Consider the following 20,843-nt stretch of genomic DNA (forward strand, 5'->3'; position numbering starts at 1 on the left):
CAATGGTATAGACAGAGCTGCACGCATGGGGGCTTTCTTTAGATATCCTAATGAAAGGAGTCTGTCAGAGATGCTGCAGTGCCACTCCCCTAGAGATGGATGGATCAGTCCATTTTTGATATACATCAATTTTGCATGTGTTTATATTCTGTCTTATTTCTATATTAACCTTGGTTTGAGGTTGGCATTGGGGAAAAATGTGTTTAAATGAGTATTTTATCACAATATTTATATTTAAACATGTATTTTATCACAAATTGTATATTTAAATATATATACGTAACTATGTCTTTTATCTTGGTGTACATATTTGTCCTAAAATATACATTTTAATGCATTTGGTACTTTCCCCTTTTTTTAAAAGCTGAGAACTATATCACAAAATTTGGAGAACTATGACCAGGAGGTACAATTTAAGTTGGTTCACTTAAAAACGTGTTCATCTGGGAGGCACAATTCAGTTTGGTTTGCTTAAAAAAGTGGACCAAATGAAATTCTCCCCCATCCCTACACTCTACACCCAATGCATATTCATTATACACATCTCAAACATCTGTAATGTGTCTTTCTCAAGTAGCATCTTCAAAATAAGACGGGAGGAAATGAGGAGTTGTGGATAAGCACCGTAGGCATAACTCTGGAATTCCATCTGGATGGATACATTCTTGGTTAATTCCAGATGTCTCAACTTTTGATACACTGGTACATTTTTAAGACTAGAGTTCAAACATTACAAAAGATCATTTTGTTAAAAGGGAAAAAAAAACCCACTAGGTCCTAGACCTTGGTATTGTATTTGCAGGAATGTACTGGAGGCATTGGAGTTCTGCAAGGCTATAATAGCTAAGCCACAATGTACAAAATTGTGCAGGTCTTTGAACTGAAGCCAGGAAAACTCCATCCCACACCCAGGTTTTTTTCTCTTTTTTTACTAGAGATAAATATAGCAATATATTATTCCAGTGTAAACAGAACAGAAACAGGAATACAACAAAAACAGAACACAAGGGACTTCAGCAGTCAGACTCTGCATAGTAAATCAGACTTGCAAATAGGGACTGAAGAAGTTGCCACCCTTTGCTCTTGATGCCTGGCCTTACACATCCAGATTTTTCTTGAGTATCCAGCCATGGAACCAGAGCTTGGAAAAGTTACTTTTTTGAACTACAACTCCCATCAGCCCAATCCAGTGGCCATGCTGGCTGGGGCTGATGGGAGTTGTAGTTTAAAAAAGTAACTTTTCCAAGCTCTGCATGGAACTGATGGACATACTAAGGGCTTTGCCCCTGTGTGCTTTTTGCACCAACCCCCACCCCACGGGGACTCCCAAACTCTCTCTCATTTTCTCTCTCTCTCACACACACAGCTCCCACCCCCCAGGACTCCCACCCCCCGAGACTCCCAAACATACACACGCGCACACACACACACACACACACACACACACACACAGAGGGACTCCCAAACAGGTTCCCCTCACCCCCAAATGGGTCGCTAAGCTTCCTCCTCTCCTCCCCTTTAGACATTCTCCTGCAAAGAGGAGGGAGGCGAGCAACACAGGAACAGTGGGGAATGGATGTCCTGATCTCCTCCCACTTTCCTCCTCCTTGCCTTCCACTGTAGAGGCTGTCAGTGAGGTTGGGTGACAGCAACATCAGAACAGTTTGTGAGGAGCCACCCCAGGCTGTCCTAAGTGTTCCTCCATGGCTCACCCAGGCCACCTTGCTCTCCCACCTTGCTTGCTCAGCCGCCTGCCCACTTACTCAGCTATTTGCCATGCTCACTTGTCTACCCACTGTCCCTGCTTGCTTTGCCACCTTTGCCAAAATTGCCTCACACCTGGCGCCTCCCCCCTTGTCTCCATGGAATGCTGCCATCATGCTGTATGATAGCTTACAAAAATATTATATGTATAAATATTTTATTGCTGCATTCTAATTAGTATTTTGCCCCATGAGCAGTTCTGGAGAATGTGAAAGCTGGCTTACCATTTCATGACATTTCATGCCTCCTCCAAATTTGTTGGACTCTAACTCCTATCAGTTCCAGTCAGCATGGCCAATGGTCAGGGAAGATGGAAGTTGTAATCCAGCAACATGTGGAGGGCCCCAAGTCCCTCACATTTGTTTTGGATTGATAAAGGTCTTACTGTGGATTTTGGATTTTTATAAAATGTGGTAATTGAAAGAGAGCATAAAGCTCCTTCTGAGCCCCAAAGTGTGCCAACTGGAGCAATAATATTATCTCCTATCTTCTGTACATAATGTTTCTGCTAATGGAATCCATTGCAAAATTTGCCTCGCTTGCATCAATCTCTCACTGCTGACATGCTTGGAATTGATGGAAGGAGCCTTGGAGCCAAATATTGAGCACTGCAATGCTGGCTTAAATATAGCACATGTATGCTGCAACAGCAGGATTACGGCAACAATGTTGCTGGCTCAAAGTAGGTAACTGGTTTTTTTAAAAAAATAAAAACTAAATTAATAAAATAGCAGACATAACACTGGTTGGAATGGCACCAGCAATCAGGACGAGATGAAATATGACAAGCCACATTTAAAGCAGAGGTTTTCTCCCCCTTCAAAGCATGAATGATATTCCGTCCATTCAGCCCCACTCGCAATAAGTGAAAACACTTGCACTTAATTATAAACAGATATCTGGTATGGAAATAAGCAAACACATTGCATCATGTGTAAAATATCACTTATCAATAGCTATCAATACATTGTTACATTTTCTTTCCCCCTTGTCACCACAGCATTAAAAAAGAGGTTAGAAATACCAAAATGAAACCCAAAATGCAAATAACAACAACCCAACCTCCAAACCTCCCAAAAACAGAGATGGATAAACTAGAATCAGATAATTTGGAATCCTGGGTGGCCCGGTTAACCGAGACCTCCAGCTAGAGACCTGGCTGACTAGCAAAATTCAGCCTGTATGCACCCCTTCCACTTGTGTTCCCTTAGCTCCCCAGTCTACAGTTCTACATTAGACAGAATTCAGACAGAATTTTAGACATGGATAGCCTGATTCTATGTATGTTTTACCTAGAAGAAAGTTCCCCATTCTCAATGGACTTATTTTCATGAAAGTGCATACAGGATTTCTTCTTTAGATTATAACCATGTAATTGCGTAGAACCTTATTGCATAGAATTTTGAAGTTCTGGAGAAGCTGGTCCTGGCCTATCCATTCATTTAATATTTGAAATATTCCAATCTGGAGTCAATGTTAGATTACAGAAATCTTGTCAAAGTCTTTCAGATTCAGGACAATATGGAATTATTCTCAGTAAGAACACCACAAACTCCAGGTCAACCTGAATTACAGAATGTTTACCAATTTGCAGCCTTATACTCTCTAACAAATTCTACACCATGGCACCAAATGTTGGTCCAAAATGGGATTACAGAATTTAATAGAATCAAACACTAAGGTTGCTTCCAGATTCATCCTGGTTTGTTTGCACAAACTGTACAGAGAGATTATACAACATCAGCTGTTCATTAAGCATATATTCTGATTTGTTTGTGGGGAGGCTATATGATGTCAGGTCAAGCAATTATTATCCCATGCACTCCAGTGCCTTTTCCTGTTACTTTCTTTACTACAAAAAAATCTAGGTTTTTTGTGGGGGGGAGAGGGGAAGTGGGTTTGTCATGCAAGACTACCAAATCCACTCTAATTACAAGACATAAATTTGCTGCTATGTTATTTTATCCCGTCCACAAAATAGAGACCTTTGTGTTGATTCTATAATCTGGAAGTGCCCTAAGTAGCTTATTTCTAAAAATATAACACTGAAAAGCTTTGATTTGTTTTTCCATAATAGTCTTCTCAGTGGAACAAGCTTAATGAGCAACTGATGGTACACCTCTAAGGCAAAGAAGAAGACACTTTTATTAAAGGGTGTTTTTTCCTTCTTCTCAAATTTTGGTAATTAACTCCTATAGCTTCTTTTTAAGGCAACAAAGTGCTCATCTCACAGTAAAATCCACAAAAGATGAAGCAGCGATAACCTTAATTTTGGATGACATCTGTGCAAAAATCCGAAGTAACCATTGATGAAAGTAGGCAGATTTTTGAAGGAAAGAAATAAGGAATGTCTAGATTATTCCAAATGAGTTTACAATTTCTTTTTACCTCCTTTCAAGATTTAATTAGGGCTACAGTGTTCTGCTGTCATATGAAGCAGAACACCGTAATTACACTATCCAGTCTCAATTCACTAATACAGTCACACAGTGATGTATACTTGTTGTACATTAACTGTGTTCCAAATTTGACATGCAGATGCTGGTTCAACACAAAACCTCATGGGATTTCCCTTCTATTGGAGGAGATGAAGTTCCTTTAAATATTGATTTCCCACAGCTTAGATCAGCCTTTGGCATCATCCTGTTGTCCTGCTGATGCTTTGGACTACAATACCCATCAGCCCCAGCCAGCACAGTCCTACTGGGTACTGGGTGGGGCTGATGGGCGCTGGAATCTGAAAAGTCTGCAGAGCATCAGGTTGGTGGTGGGTGATCTAGATTTAAGGAGAGTTCTTTATTCTAATTTATAAAGAAAAGTCTGCATACACACCATACATTTAGAGCACATTGCTTCCTTCAAATTATTGAGCTGCTGCTTCATTTGAAATCATACAAAGAGAAGGGGGGAAGAAAGATGCCAGCCCTCAGTGCACCTTGTAAAACAGGTAGCAAGCAATGCAGTTACGCCTACCTGAATCTCAGAGAACTTCTGCCCCCTCCCATGAATGTTGAAGAATATTTCTTTCCCCCCCACTTCCTGTTCAAAGGTCTGGAAAAGGTGTGTGTGTGTATGTGTGTGTGTGTGTGTGAGAGAGAGAGAGAGAGAGAGAGAGAGAGGAGTTTGCACAGCAATACAAGCCTGCGAAGTCCAGACAAAAGAAAGAGGAGAATCTTTTAAGACAGGCATCTAATAACTAGCAAGGGAGGAGAAAACATTATCTCACTTCACAAGACAGTAGATGGGCCATATTTTACAACAGCAAATCTTACCAAACTGCAAAGGAGTATATTGGCAGTGACTATGGTGGAGGTATGTGGGAATATGGACACACATACTGCTCCGATATATTCTTATCCCTGTTTCTTTTAAATTATAACAAATGAAAAGCAGCTAATAGGTGTGGGGGGTAGGGTGTGTGTGTTTGCAATGACTCAGTGTTAGAATATGTTTCTGCAACACTGCAAATGCTTTTTAATGTCAAAGTGCACTGTCTACAAACTCTTAAGAGAGTTACTCGCCTCCACCCCCAACCCACACTGAGTTTACAAAATAAGAGCATGATGAAGAGTATGACTTGCGGTTTTATAGCTTGTCACTGATCTATTCAAATATTATAGGAAGGCAGAAATAAAGTCTACATCACTAATGTTCAGAGTAATTTAAGACCCAGCAATAACATTTTTAAAAGTATTTGCTTTCTCTCATGGTCTCTATGTGAGGCTTAAAAGAGGCAGCAAAATACTGAGTTGCTAAAGTGGGCTGTATCACTTCTGTTTTGGCTAAAAGTCAAGGTGCCACCTCTGAGTGCTCCTCCATGCAACAAAAACTTCCCTCCAAGTTAAAGAAACTCACACATCAAGGATAAATGTTCTGGCCCGGTCCACCCATGTCTCTGTGTGTGTGTGTGTGTGTGTGTGTGTGTTTCCTTTGACAGGAAGATTTATAAACAAGATTCTGGTGCCTTCCCCCCATCTGATGTGGTAGAGGTCACCTCAAGAGCGCAGGACTCTACCACCTTATTCTCTGATCTCACCTCATTCTGCTGCATATGCAGGCAGGTCAAGGCAGAGTGACTAAATTTTAAACCTTTATGCTTTAGCCTCACTGTGAATACAAAAGGATTCAAGTTTACCAAGGTGCTAAACAGTCTTTGATATGTAGCCTAAGTTTTCACAAATGAAATATCCAAAGCACAGAAAATGTTGCAAATATTTCCTATAACTCATGCTGTTTCATAACAACTTGCATTTAAGGTTTGGGGAGCATTCCCTTGGTATACAGTACCCTTTTTACCTATTGTCGCTCTGAAAGATGCTTTCCATCCATTGGCTGCTCCAGAGGAATCAGTCCTAAACACGACGAGCAAGTTGTTTGTGGAGCTCTTGATAGAGGGAGGAAGGGCTGCACCACAGAATGTGCCAAGCAGTGGAGAAGAGATGTTCGGACCATCATACACAACAACAGAATCTTTGTGGCAAGATGAAGAGGCTTCGAGATGGAAGCTGTTGAATCTGTCAAAGGCATTTTTACTAGTATGTGGGCTCATTTCAGTTCTGCTTTCCTTAACATGCAGTTTTTTAAAAAATAACAGTAAATAATAGTATCTGAAGGATCTGTCAGTTTCAGTTCTCTCAATTTCTCATTTTGCCAATCTTAAATTCAGTTCTACATCCTCATGAAAATGCTTCAGCATTTAGAATTTATTAGAATTTCTCCCAATAAACCCCTTTTTTGTGTGCAGTTTGGACTAATGCATACATTTTTGCAAGCAATTTCTCCTAATATAATGAATTTTTGTATGCTATTTTCATGAACATATTCATTTTTATACCCACTTCCCCCCAGTACATGCATTTTTGTAAACATTGCTTGGCTGGAGAGTGGGACTGCATCATAAAATTCAGATAAGTGTGAATTTCAAAGGATGGCTGTGTTTTCGTTTTATATTGTTGAGGAAAATCTGAATTTGATAAATTTGACTTTAACTGAAACCTGACCAAATTTCTTCTCCATTCCTTATAGTAGTAGGTATCAATCTTGGTCAGGGATAGCCAATGTAGTGTCCTTCCATCAGCCCCAGCCAGCATGGCTGACAGTCAGGCAGTTTATTTATTTATAAGAATATTTATAAACTGCAAACTCATACAAAAATATCAAGTCAGTGTACAATAAAATCATTTAAGCATCATAAAATTACAGAATCATAAAATATAGTACAAATGGCCAACACTGAATCAAATTAATTCTCTAAAGATGTTTGGCAAAATAAAAATATTTTCAGCAGGTGATGAAATATCAGAATTGTAAGTGCCTGTTTAATTCCAATAAGAACAGTGTTCTATATTACTGGAAGGGATGTTGGAAGTTGTAGTCCACAGCTACAGAAGGAAGAAATGGTCTACTTGGATTGCTCTCAGTTCTTCACTTTTCCAATTTTAAGTTTAGTTCCTTCCATCTCTGCATTAGTTTGTGAATACATTAAAATTTTGTATGCATTTTCATGTACATTTTGGGCACAATTTTGCCTAATATATGCATTTCTTGAATGCTATTTCCTCTAACATTTCATGTTACTTTCACTTATATGCACATCTTGTGAATACTTTCTCTTAATATTTGCGTTTCGCATGCATTGCTTGGGTTGGCAATTTGCAGTGCAAAAATTTGGAGAAGAGCACGTTTCAAGGGTTAGCTGTGTTTTGATTTGCATATTGGTCTGGGAAGTGCAAGTTAGGTTGGTTCACATTAAAAATGCAAACCAAAATGAATTTCTTCGCCTGATCCCTATCCACAGGGCACCATCTTGGCTGCCCTGGTCTAGCCACACATGTGAGGGTAAGTGCTGTGCCATTCTGAGTTTACTTTAAGCAGTATATTGTTTCTAAATGAGAGAGGGTCTGGGGCTGAAGAAAAAGCATTTGCAGAACTAGCATCCTGATCCAATGAAAGGCTATTCAGAAATAAGTCCCACTGAGTCTGGACTTCAAAATAAATGTACATAAAATTGCACTCTAGGGTTGCAATCCTATGCATATAAAAAAGAAATCCCAACGAGTGCAGTTGAACACACTTAAAAGTAAACTTGCATTGGATTGGCCTGCAAGTTGCCTAAAATAGATGCAATGCACTAATTATCCTCCTGTTTCCTTTCACTGTAGTTTTTTTTTAAAAAAAACACCTAAATCAGAGACCATCATTTTTTCACCATTACATGAAAACTGCTCTTGACTTACGTACTTGAGTGCCACTATCTTGTTGCTTCCAACGGTGATGTGGTAGGAACAGTTCATATCATGATGATACTCAGTGAATGAATGGGTAGGGCTTCTCACGGTGCCTCTGGAGGTATTAAATGCACCACCACAAGCTGCAGTAGAGTCAAGTGGACAGCGAAAAAGATTGTTGTTACTAATGAAGAACATTTTTGCCACTCGCATGCTTTGGGCCAAGGATTTAACTCAAACATAGTATACACAGGTCTATTTTGTCGGTGCCTGTTCAGATATCTCTTTTATGTATTCATTCAGAGTTGAAGTCAAGTAACATCTGGAAGGCACCACCTTAGTCTAAATTCTAGTAGAATATTCTAAGCACACACACAAAAAGAAGTTTCTCCTCTAGCACCCATGTGTGGAGGGAGATAAACCAAAATGGACCGTAATACATATAAATATTTAAGAATATTTATATCTTGCTTTTCTAGTTCAAAAATTGAACCACTCAAGGGTAGCTTTATGGAAAAATGTAAATCTAACAAACAAACAAAAGTGTTGTATTGAAATATTAGCCTGGTAGCCATGGGCACTAAGGAACTGTATGCAGGCAAGTGAAAGAAATGCTACATAGGTGAAGCTGCCTCCTTCCCACCCACCATGCAAATACTGCAAGAGGGGAAATGGCCTTTGTCTAGCCCCAGCAGAAAAGTAAACATTTTCTGCCAGCTAGTAACTTTTGTGTGCTTATTTACAAGGCTAAACTAACAAAAGAGGCAGATAACAACAACAACAAATCATGCAAATTACATTAAAAAGAAGAGAAATAACAGAAAAGAGTATCCAGCGTGGAGTCCTGCCTAAACAATGTCATTGGTAGGTGGCAAAATGTTAATATAGAAAGGGTTAATTTAGAAAGTCCTGAACATCTTGAGTTGAGGATACCTTGAGGAGCTTTTATATCTCAGCTCAATCACTGAGATAATTCAGAGGAGCATTGTTTGTTGTTCCCCATGTTACAGAGGCCCACCTGACCTGACTTCAACTTGAAAATGGGCATTTGCTGGTCCCATGTGTGGAATACTCTTCTAGCAAAGATTCAGCACGCATCTTTGCTACTGACTTTCAAGTGTCTTTAGAAGAGATTTTTATGCCAGCAGACCTATGCAGCTGTTTAAACTTTCTTGATCAGCCTGTCATTTCAATTATTATTTTGGAGAAGCGGCATAATTGAGTGGCTTTGTAACTGCTGCATGACTCCTTCAGGGGCAAAAGTTAATGTCTGCTTTAAGATCTACTAGACAATTTGCAGCGGCAGAAGCCACAGTACATTCATTCTCCATAATGGATGCAACTGGAGTCTGAGAGGTGGCTCACTCTTTGTTCTCTGGTTCACAGCTCTCGGCAGAACCATCTGCAACCACCATTGTGCTCGGTTTTATAGTCTTCACTTGACAATCAACCACTCTGGGCCCTCTTGACAAATCACCTAATACCCACTGCTGCCCAAGCTCTAAAGGACTAGTCATCCCAGCAACTACTAATATTGCAAAGTGAATTCTTCAATCAGCAGTGAATGCCTAGACTCTCATCATTCCTCATTTTCAGTGATTTGGGGGTGGGGAGGGGTCTATTGAACACTGCCCTTTAACTGTTGACAAGTAAGAGACAAACGCTCAGAAGATTTTTCTATTTTTTTTTTAGAAAAACAGCATTCATAGTCAGCAAGGAGAGAAAAGCCTCTCTATTTTCTTTTTTGTCTCTTGTAAAGGATAATGCTAGAAGGAAACAGAATGTTCATGGCTAGAATCTGTTTTGGATGGGCCAAAAAAACAATAAAAAGCTACTAGTCATACTTCACAAATGTCAGGAGTCAAAGGTCAGGTGGCAGCAGCCAACTTGAGTGAGTAATGAAGGCCTCTTTCACGAGTAAATTAACACTGTCATCCTTCAGTGCTATTCCGTCTACCCACTGGCTCTCAGGGCGACTCATTTAAACACAGATATTTGATTTCATGCTTTTAGGCAATGGCTATTTGTCAAGGATATGGCAAGTAGGGAAATGCCTTCATTTGTCAAGGATATGGCGAGTAGGGAAACGGTGCTTACTTGGTACATAAAATGGGCTTCACATGCCTGTTACTGGCCCAAATTTAGATAAAGTCTCTTAAAGGTTTACCAATATCATGAGGTAGCTGAGGCCTGACTGTCTGTTTTGACTGAGAAGTCACCCTCAAGTGCAAAGGATGAGTGTGTACAAAAACAACACAGAGTCCAGAGATAAAAGATTCAGATAGCACTTCACTGGGCAAACAGAACAAAAACAGTGTATAATTTGAGGAGAAATAAATAGGGAGGTTTAGTCTTTCTTAGTTCAGGCCTTGTACAGAGCAGGGCCAGGGAGACATAGAAGCAAACATACGGGAGGGGGGCCTCCCTCAGTACTACACAGCCAATTAGAACACACACTACTAACACACATGGCTAAAGGCTATGCCGCTCTGGTTGCTAAGCAACACTTCTACCACCACCCCTTCTTGGTTGGTTGGTTGACTTACTAATAACAGAATTAATTCTTAAGTTGCAAACTGAATGATCCCTGCTGTTGCACTTCCTGCAGAGAGTTTCCTTTCTTCCCTGCCTGGAATATTCATTATTGGACTAGACTCTTTCATCAGTCCAATCCCATATAAATACGGCTGCCCACAGAAGCTCTCTCTGTTCAAGTATTTTTTCTACATAATTTCTACAGCAGACTCAGCTGTGGCCTTTGACCTGTACACTGAACACCAGCTTCTTGTCTTCTTCCTGCCGCAGGTACTCCTTGCATTTTTCTTCTAACCCAGATCTTCTAGCTTCCTTACTATGGCCATGTCTTCCCTCTGTTTATTCTCCACTTGTTCATAGATCAGTCTCCCTGGAACCAGACTTCAGGATACCCATTTGCCCTTATCATCCTTCGTACTGCCATTGTAACAGAACTTATCTGGCTTATGTTTCAAGGGAAGACACACTCTTTAGTGGTAGATTATCTGGTTTGCACATGGAAGGTTCCAGATTCTCCAGGTAGGCCAGTTAGAGATCCGTGTCTGAAACACCTGAGAGCCACTGCCAGTTCCTATGTTCTCACACCTCAAGTTATAGACAGTGTCATTTATAGGGGGATTACTGGAGTGGAAGAACAGACAATGCAGCCAGGGGGTAAGTTTAGCACCCCACCTCTGAACTCCCCCCCCTCATTTCACTACCTGCAAATCAGGTATCAAAATGGGAAGGGGGTATTTTAGCTCAGCTCTACTGAGTAGTTTGTGGGCTGTCAATAATCATCTGACAGTTTCTCTTTTAAAATATTGTACTTTGCAAAATAAGTTCATATGTAATAGAATGAAAGTGTACATAGCGGCTTCCGTAAAATAACTGAATGAGATTAACATACAGCAAGGTATTAAAAGGGCAAAAAGTAATGATAATGTATAGGAGGCATAACAGATGCCAATAATTTATTCTCCGGAGATGTGGTGATGATCAAACATTGCAAGAACTCCCTTAAAAATGGACTACAGAAATTCATGGAAGAATAGCAAAAACTGGATGCGTATGCCGAGATTTCTCCATTCCTGGTTCTACCATTTCAGTGGTAAAGTGGAAGTAAAGGAGAAACTGTTCTGAAGCTGCTTGCAAGCATCCCATTCTGGCATTGTTTCTTGGGTCATGCCAAATGTTAAAAACATAGCTTTGCATTCAGGGTCATTTTGCTTCTGTGCCAGTGGGATATGCGAAATGGGAAGTGGCCTTGAACTGTTTATTTGGCATTGGGACAATCCTGAGTGTTTTATGAAGATTATTCTTGAAAATAGGAGGAGGGATTTTGTGTGTAATATATGGCACAGTTAACTATTAAATCCTAGACATATTTAACCTGGAAGTAATTCCCATTGATTTCAGCAGGGTTTGCTTCTGAACAAGCACGCATAGAATACAGATGCCCATATGGAAACATGGATCACCATTTGGCCCCATTACAAATTGGCCTCTGTGCTGCAGTTCTGAAAATCTGTGGGGGAGGGGTTTGGGGGGTGCTGGTTGGTTGGTTTTTGCAGTTTTTGCAGAGGAACCCACAAGGACAAGGGCTAGTTATCTCTTCTCCAGAGCATCATTTTGTTGCCTCTTGCTAGAAACATATGTTGCTCCCACAAACAAAATGCTGCATTCAGATGACTACTTACGGACAACAACATAAGTGGCCAGAAATCCGATGCCAACAGCATGAGAGTCTGTGTAGAAATTCAGCAGTGTAGATCCAAAGATGCTGACAGGATTAGGAATTTCATTACCACAAAATGTTTCCACAGGATATGGACCAACCCTGTTCCCTCTGTAGACCTTTAATCCATCGTAAGCACAGTCTCCTAGAGCATTATGAGCTGCATGGCATCAAATTCAGAATTGTTCATCAACATCTTGAGGAACTGTTTATCCACCCATCCTCTACGTACTTCACACATTTTAACCAATCCCCTTCTTTTCACCCCATCACAGAAACCAAACTTGGAGACTGTAGAGCGGGAGAGAGGAACCCTTTTCAGCCCCAAGTTCACACTCCATGTGTCAATGGTGGGTGGAGGCAGAGGAACAAGTGGATGGGGCCACTGAAATTGATAGACCTACATTAGGCATGTCTATTATTTTGAATGGGTCTACTCTTGGATACAGCCTGCTTTCCCAAAGAAGCAACATTTTTTTTTAGGTATAATTTTATTGCAGGAGTCTCCCTACAGTTTTGGAATTCCATGGTATCTAGTGTACATAGTGGTCCTGATCCATGCAAGGCCTAAATGCCATAATTGAAACCAGTGGAAATAATTAGGTATACAAATAAGTTAAGTGCCGTTGCTTTCAATAGGGTAGCCACAGCTAACAAGGTATGATGGGCCAAAGGATCTTAGCGGTTTCTGTGCCTTTTAAGTCTGACAGGCAAAAGAGAGTATCAGAAATAGTGGGTGCATTCAACTAAGTCCTACTCAGAGTAGACCCATGAAAATGGATGAATATAGATTAATAATATCTATCAACTTTAATGGGTTTACTCTGAGTAGGACTCCCATCCAATACCACTCAGTATGAGGGGGGAAATTATGTAGCAAGGAATGATCTTAGCACTTCAAAAATGGATAGCTCAATGAGAAAGCAATCTATTAAAACCTCAACACTGACCACATTTAAACAAACCCAAACTTGAAGATATGTTTTAAATTAATTTGCAGAGAGATAATCTAGGAAATGTGGAGATGAAATGCAATTTGGAAGCACATGCATTCTACATATAAAAGGTCATAAGGCTATGTGTTTGACTTCTATTTACATATGGGATTGTTTAAATGATGTGTGAACATCAGGTCTGCAGGCCTAAGGGCAGGGGCATAGTCGTTGAGGGACGTTAGGCGGTTATAGACCTGTTAATTTTTTGGGAGCAGGGTCCCAGCCAGGTCCCTATGTTTGAGCCAAGCAGCATGAAAAAGGATGGTGCTAGTCACTGAGAAGAGTCCTTATCCTTGTGGTGCTGATTGGAGCCAATCAGAGTGAAAAGGGGTAAGCCAGCCACTGAGAAGACTGGCTCCTAGGGAGCTCTGTTGCAGCAGATTGTGAACTTGCGAGATGACAGGGAGAGCAAAGGAGAAGAGGGGAAGTGGAAAAGGGGATGGGGTTGTGAAGGGGTGTGGCATGACTATCATGAAGGGACCCTGCCACTACACTACTGCCTAAGGCTGCAAGCAACAGTCCAGCAATAGCCACTGTCAAAATCCCATTTCAAGACATGGAATGGATTACAGTCCGATCCTACACATGTGCACTCAGAATTAAGACTCACAGCATTCAACAGAACTTATTTCCAAATAACCATGCATGAGACTACAGCCCTGGTCACAACTAACATAAATCCTCTATATTTCAATGGGATCGTGACTTGCTATTGATGTTTGTGCCTGTGGCATATCTATAACAGTTCTTTAACATAAATTTTCTCCTTCGTTTAATTTAAGAAAGACAACTTTGAACAAAATATTGGAGGATGACTTCAAAAAAGTCACATATATATTTAATATAAAATCTTCTCCCACCCCAACACAATCCATTAGAAAACTAATCTTTTTCAAATTGCTCACTTAGAGGGTTTTTTTTAAAAAAAATCATGTGGATGATTCTATAACAGGTGGGTGACATTCTTGCATGCTGCAGGACTGCAGTTTTATTTCTTGTTCTGGAGTAAACAAGAAGCTAGCCAACAAATAATAATTTGGGGTGGCACAGCCAACACAATGGCACAGTTGTTTCTGACTTCCAACATATAGACACATGCCAAGATAAGTGAACCATCTCTCCTACCCCTTATGTGCTTGATTTCAAGTGAGTATTTGAGATGCAATGTGTTCTCTGAAAATATCTTCCTGGTTAGAGCAAGTCTAAGAAACTCTTGAACTATAATACTACTAAACTATTTAATCCTTGAAAACACAGATAAAGGACAAAACTGTTTGTTTAGAGATAGCTGGTCTGGAGGCCTCATAAAGGGTAAACAGAAACACTAATCTTCTAAGTGACTTCTTTGCCGTTCCTGCAACACTTTTTAGCCCTAGCTAGCTGCTACTGAAATGTTGCCAAATGTTTATGGATTCTTCTGAAATTCTCTTCATCTAGAGTTCTGCCTCAGTTTTTATTTCCCACAATGCTCTAGATCAACACTCTGTTGGGGGGGGAGGCACTGTGATACATTAATGTGGCAGCTCTAGATGTGCCTAGTCATTGTGAGGGGCCCAAAACAGGCATCAGCACCTGTGGGCCCTGCTGAGGGGCTGGGCCCATGGCAAGTGCCCAAGATTCCAGCAGCTGATACCAGATATGGACATGCCTTTAGACTCTTCTGACTGAGCTGTAAATATAATAAACCCAGGTTTCCCAAACTGTGGTCTGCACACCACCAGTGGTCCACAAACTTCATTCAGATGGTCTGTGGTGTATGTGTGGATCTGTGATTGAAGATGGGAGATGACACATCCATCGCATTAAATGTCCATATTGATTTTAATTGTATTTTTATTGCTTCTTTTATTTCTTATATTGTATTTTATTGCATTGTAATTTGAATTCTATGGAATTCAAATTGTAGTTCAATAAAGTACAATACATAAGAAATAAAAGAAGCAATAAAATACAATTAAAAACCATACTGGATCTAGCACAGCACATTGCAATTACTACAACAGGCAGAAAAATCATGAAGTGGTCCACCAAGACCCTCAGCAATTGTCAAGTGGTCCATGGGGGGGGAGCTTGGGAACCCTTGTATTAAACAATACCATCAGAGAGAATGTTTTCACACTTTTGTAAATATTGAGGTGAAGGATTAAAAAATTTGGTCACTTACATTGCAAATCAAATGTGTCAAAATTCAGAATGACAACGGATTGGGGTCCCACATCTATGATGTAATTGCAATTCAAGTAGTTGTCATATGGGTGGGGAAAGTTAGGAGAGACAATACGACCTGATTGGGCAGTAAAATTTGCTCCACACCCTGCATGTAAACAGGAACAGAGAAATGCAGTTAGCTTCTGCTGAAAAAGTTTAAAAATAGAAACAAAACCAGTTATCTCCACAAGGCTACAACATGATTTCTGGGTATAAGGATGGAATTGTGGTGATATGCAAAAATACTTTCCATTTTTTTGCAATCAATAAAGTGTCCCGATGCAGCTTTCCCTCCCCCCTTAGAGAAGATATTAAAATCAGGCACAGAATTGAATATGTCTGTTTATTATTTCTCCTATCAATCCATCCAAATGATGTTTAAGTTGATCTATTAATGAACACTGCCAGTATTAAAACAAAAAAGAACCATTATGTTTGTCTAATATTTCTCATGCTAATACATCTAAGGCCCGAGTTCTCACTGAGATGTGTAGCCTATACCACTGTATACCTCAGGTGGTGCCTCACATGGCTGCATACTCCTTTATATAAAGAAAGATAATCCCTGCAAATGGACAACTAGCATGGGAGAAAGAATGCAAAACCAGAACTCCTGGAGACATTTCATTTTCTATTTAGAAATAATATTTGCTACAGAAGAGCACTCACTCCTGCAAGCCTTCACTTGCAATCTGATGTGGCATTGCTACAGCTGAACTTAAATCTCACTCCCACCCATGCCCTGGGATATGGGCCTGTTGTGTCACCAACTTGCGTCAGTGCATCAGGTCTATCAAGGCCCAATTCACATCCCGGTTCACTTTCACAATGGAGCTCCTGCAAAGAAAGGGAGGTTCTTTACTCCTTTCCTCTGTGGATGTGTTGGTGCTGTGATGACACAGGTTAAATTAAACCTGTTAAAGAACATAAGAACATAAGAACATAAGAACACAAGAAGAGCCTGCTGGATCAGGCCAGTGGCCCATCTAGTCCAGCATCCTGTTCTCACAGTGGCCAACCAGGGGCCTGGGGGAAGCCCGCAAGCAGGACCCGAGTGCAAGAACACTCTCCCCTCCTGAGGCTTCCGGCAACTGGTTTTCAGAAGCATGCTGCCTCTGACTAGGCTGGCAGAGCACAGCCATAATGGCTAGTAGCCATTGATAGCCCTGTCCTACATGAATTTGTCTAATCTTCTTTTAAAGCCATCCAAGCTGGCCATTACTGCATCTTGTGGGAGCAAATTCCATAGTTTAACTATGCGCTGAGTAAAGAAGTACTTCCTTTTGTCTGTCCTGAATCTTCCAACATTCAGCTTCTTTGAATGTCCACGAGTTCTAGTATTATGAGAGAGGGAGAAGAACTTTTCTCTATCCACTTTCTCAATGCCATGCATAATTTTATACACTTCTATCATGTCTCCTCTGACCCGCCTTTTCTCTAAACTAAAAAGCCCCAAATGCTGCAACCTTTCCTCGTAAGGGAGTTGCTCCATCCCCTTGATCATTCTGGTTGCCCTCTTCTGAACCTTTTCCAACTGTATAATATCCTTTTTGAGATGAGGCGACCAGAACTGTACACAGTATTCCAAATGCGGCCGCACCATAGATTTATACAACAGCATTATGATGTCGGCTGTTTTATTTTCAATACCTTTCCTAATTATTGCTAGCATGGAATTTGCCTTTTTCACAGCTGCCGCACACTGGGTCGACATTTTCATCGTGCTGTCCACTACAACCCCGAGGTCTCTCTCCTGGTCGGTCACCACCAGTTCAGACCCCATGAGCGTATATGTGAAATTCAGATTTTTTGCTCCAATATGCATAATTTTACACTTGTTTATATTGAATTGCATTTGCCATTTTTCCGCCCATTCACTCAGTTTGGAGAGGTCTTTTTGGAGCTCTTCGCAATCCCTTTTTGTTTTAACAACCCTGAACAATTTAGTGTCGTCAGCAAACTTGGCCACTTCACTGCTCACTCCTAATTCTAGGTCATTAATGAACAAGTTGAAAAGTACAGGTCCCAATACCGATCCTTGAGGGACTCCACTTTCTACAGCCCTCCATTGGGAGAACTGTCTGTTGATTCCTACTCTCTGCTTTCTGCTTCTTAACCAATTCCTTATCCACAAGAGGACCTCTCCTCTTATTCCATGACTGCTAAGCTTCCTCAGAAGCCTTTGGTGAGGTACCTTGTCAAACGCTTTTTGAAAGTCTAAGTACACTATGTCCACTGGATCCCCTCTATCTATATGCTTGTTGACACTCTCAAAGAATTCTAATAGGTTACTGAGACAGGACTTTCCCTTGCAGAAGCCATGCTGGCTCTGCTTCAGCAAGGCTTGTTCTTCTATGTGCTTAGTTAATCTAGCTTTAATAATACTTTCTACCAGTTTTCCAGGGACAGAAGTTAAGCTAACTGGCCTGTAATTTCCGGGATCCCCTCTGGATCCCTTTTTGAATATTGGCGTTACATTTGCCACTTTCCAGTCCTCAGGCACGGAGGAGGACCCAAGGGACAAGTTACATATTTTAGTTAGCAGATCAGCAATTTCATCTTTGAGTTCTTTGAATCCCAGGGGACAGTACTCACAATACAGATGCCTTCATCCTAAGTGGTTTCTAATCCAGGTATGCAAGCATTCTATGAACTTTAAACTACACCTCCAACATATATGATCATAGCAATCCTTGGATTCAGAATTACTTACTGCTTTTAAAAGATGCAGAAAAGCCATGTCCTGGGATGTCCTGCGACTGAAACACTGTTGTCACCACATTTCCTGGAGCAACAATAGATCCAGGAGCTGAATTTCCACACCCAACAGCTAATACCATGTCTTCCTGTTCATTATCATTTCCTCTCAACACCTGGGGGAAAGTGTTACTATTTTTTGAACATCTAAATAAGGCCACATGTTGATTTTCATTTTACAGCAGCCTCAAACATGACTTGTTTATGATAATACTGGTTTCACCCATCAAAACTGGTTCTATCTAACAGCTACCAAAACAACAGGATATTAGCCTCATGCAGAAAGACAATGGGTGTAATAAATGCATCCATGGACAACTCAGTTGTAACGAGCCAAACCCTGATCACAGTCCTGGGTTTAAACACGTGCATGGTGAGGAATAACTATTTGGGGCAAACTTTTACAACTGGCACCTCTAGGCTCATATTAGGGATGGATGAATCTGTCAGTTTTGGTCCTCCAGTTTCTCATTTTTCCAGTCTTAAATTCAGTTGTCCACATTTCCTCAGTAATTTGTGATTTTTTTAGAAAACCCTCCTAATGAAAATTTATCAGCCATTTAGTGACAATTTCTACTAATATACACATTTTTGTATGTAATTTTTCCCTAATAAACACATTTTTGCAAGCAATTGTTTTCCTAATATAATGCATTTTGTATGTTATTTTCACTGATACATTCATTTAGAATGCATACTTTCCCCTAGTATATACATTTTTGTTATACATTCCTTAGCTAGAGGAATGAATTGCAAAACTTGGAGAAGTGGGAATTTTAAAGGATAGCTGTGTTTCAGTTCACATACTGTTTTGGAAAGTGCAAATTAGGTAAGTTCACCTTTAAATGCGGTAGGATGTGTTTTTATCACAAGAGGGGAGGGAGGGGGATTCAGGGGGCTGCCATTAGGGTTATAGAGGGCAGGAGGAGATACGGAATAGGGAGGCAGTTGGTTTTGCTGGACCTCTCAGCGGGTTTCGATACCATCGACCATGGTATTCTTCTGGGTTGCCTTGCGGGGATGGGACTTGGGGGCACTGTCTTGCAGTGGCTCCGTTCCTTCCTGGAGGGACAAACCCAGAAGGTGGTGCTGGGGGATTCCTGTTCAACCCCTTGGCCGTTGGCCTGCGGGGTCCCTCAGGGTTCAGTTTTGTCCCCTATGCTATTTAACATCTACATGAAACCGCTGGGAGAGGTTGTCCGGGGGTTTTGGGTTTGGTGCCATTATTATGCTGACACCCAACTTTATTTTTCCTTTCCACCTAATTCCAAGGAAGCTGTCTTGGTTTTAAACCAGTGCCTGGTGTCAGTGGTGGACTGGATGAGGGTGAACAAATTGAAGCTTAATCCAGACAAGACAGAGGTACTCCTGGTCAGTCGTAGGGCGAATCAGGGAATAGGGATACAGCCAATGCTGGATGGGGTTACACTCCCCCTGAAGACACAGGTTCGCAGTTTGGGTGTGCTCCTGGACTCAGCATTAAACCTGGAATCCCAGGTTTCGGCGGTGGATAGGAGTGCTTTTGTACAGTTAAGATTAGTGCACCAACTGCACCCGTTCCTTGAGCCGTCTGATTTGGCCACGGTGACACATGCCTTAGTTACATCCCACTTAGATTACTGTAATGCGCTCTAAGTGGGGCTGCCTCTGAAGACTGTTTGGAAACTTCAGTTGGTACAACGTGCTGCAGCCAGAATGTTAACTGGGGCGGGTTACAGGGACCATACAACTCCCCTGTTAAAAAAGCTCCACTGGTTACCAGTCTGTTTCCGAACACAATTCAAAGTGCTGGTGATGACCTATAAAGCCCTATACGGCTTAGGTCCAGGCTATCTATCAGACCATATCTCCCTGTATGAACCTGCCCAGGCCCTGAGATCTTCAGGAGAGGCCCTTCTCTCAATACCCACACCCTCTCAAGTACGACTGGTGGGGACATGTGATAGGGCCTTCTCGGTGGCTGCCCCTAGGCTTTGGAATTCCCTTCCTAGGGATGTAAGAATGACCCCCTCCTTGCAGTCCTTCCAGCGTCAAGCAAAGACCTTTCTATTCCAACAAGCCTTTGGTATTGACGGCTGCTAAAGATAGGGCAACACTTGGTGTAGTTGCTAGTATATCCTACTTCTAAGCCCACTTAACATCCTAGTGCCAATGTTAGGTTCAGGTTGTCAGTATATTTCATTAAAGGAAAATACAGTAATTTATATGTACTATGCACAACCCAGGAGGAAAAAGTTGAGATTTTCTGTCAATGACAAAAGCACTGATAGTCATTTGAAGCTCCAATACTTGAACTGGGGATGGGAGATGGAATAAAGGGTGCCATTGGCATGAATTATTTCTTGAATCTAACCCTGTTCAGGAGCCTTTCTCATTCTGGGAGTAAACATATTATAACCCATTAAGGTCAATGAGTTCAAAATGTGCTTGGAAAACCTGCTTAGCATAGTTATGAGCACACAAGTGTTGCTGGAGACATCTTGCAAACCAGGGCAAACCTGGGCTCATATTCAGTCACCAAGCCTAGGCCTAGCTCTAGCTCTAATGCATTTGTGGCAACTTCCTTTTTCAGAGGAAAAGGCACCCTCTTTAATGGCACATCAAATGCTTCATCCACAGAGACGCTGTTAATAAATCCTT

The 20,843-nt window shown here is 41.0% G+C and overlaps 1 protein-coding gene across 1 annotated transcript in view; it reads right to left on the bottom strand.

The window, feature by feature from the left end:
• CUBN (cubilin) overlaps nt 1-20,843 on the bottom strand; it is a 221,950-nt gene that overhangs the window by 17,466 nt on the left and 183,641 nt on the right. Inside the window, exons 55-59 of the mRNA XM_061585684.1 lie at nt 18,160-18,319; nt 15,403-15,552; nt 12,206-12,403; nt 8,005-8,134; nt 6,061-6,278 (exon numbers count right to left, since the gene is read on the bottom strand). Coding sequence (XP_061441668.1) covers nt 6,061-6,278; nt 8,005-8,134; nt 12,206-12,403; nt 15,403-15,552; nt 18,160-18,319 — 856 coding nt within the window. The remainder of the gene's footprint in view (nt 1-6,060; nt 6,279-8,004; nt 8,135-12,205; nt 12,404-15,402; nt 15,553-18,159; nt 18,320-20,843) is intronic.

This window comes from Rhineura floridana, chromosome 10 (genome assembly GCF_030035675.1).
Source record: "Rhineura floridana isolate rRhiFlo1 chromosome 10, rRhiFlo1.hap2, whole genome shotgun sequence".
NCBI lineage: Eukaryota > Metazoa > Chordata > Lepidosauria > Squamata > Rhineuridae > Rhineura > Rhineura floridana.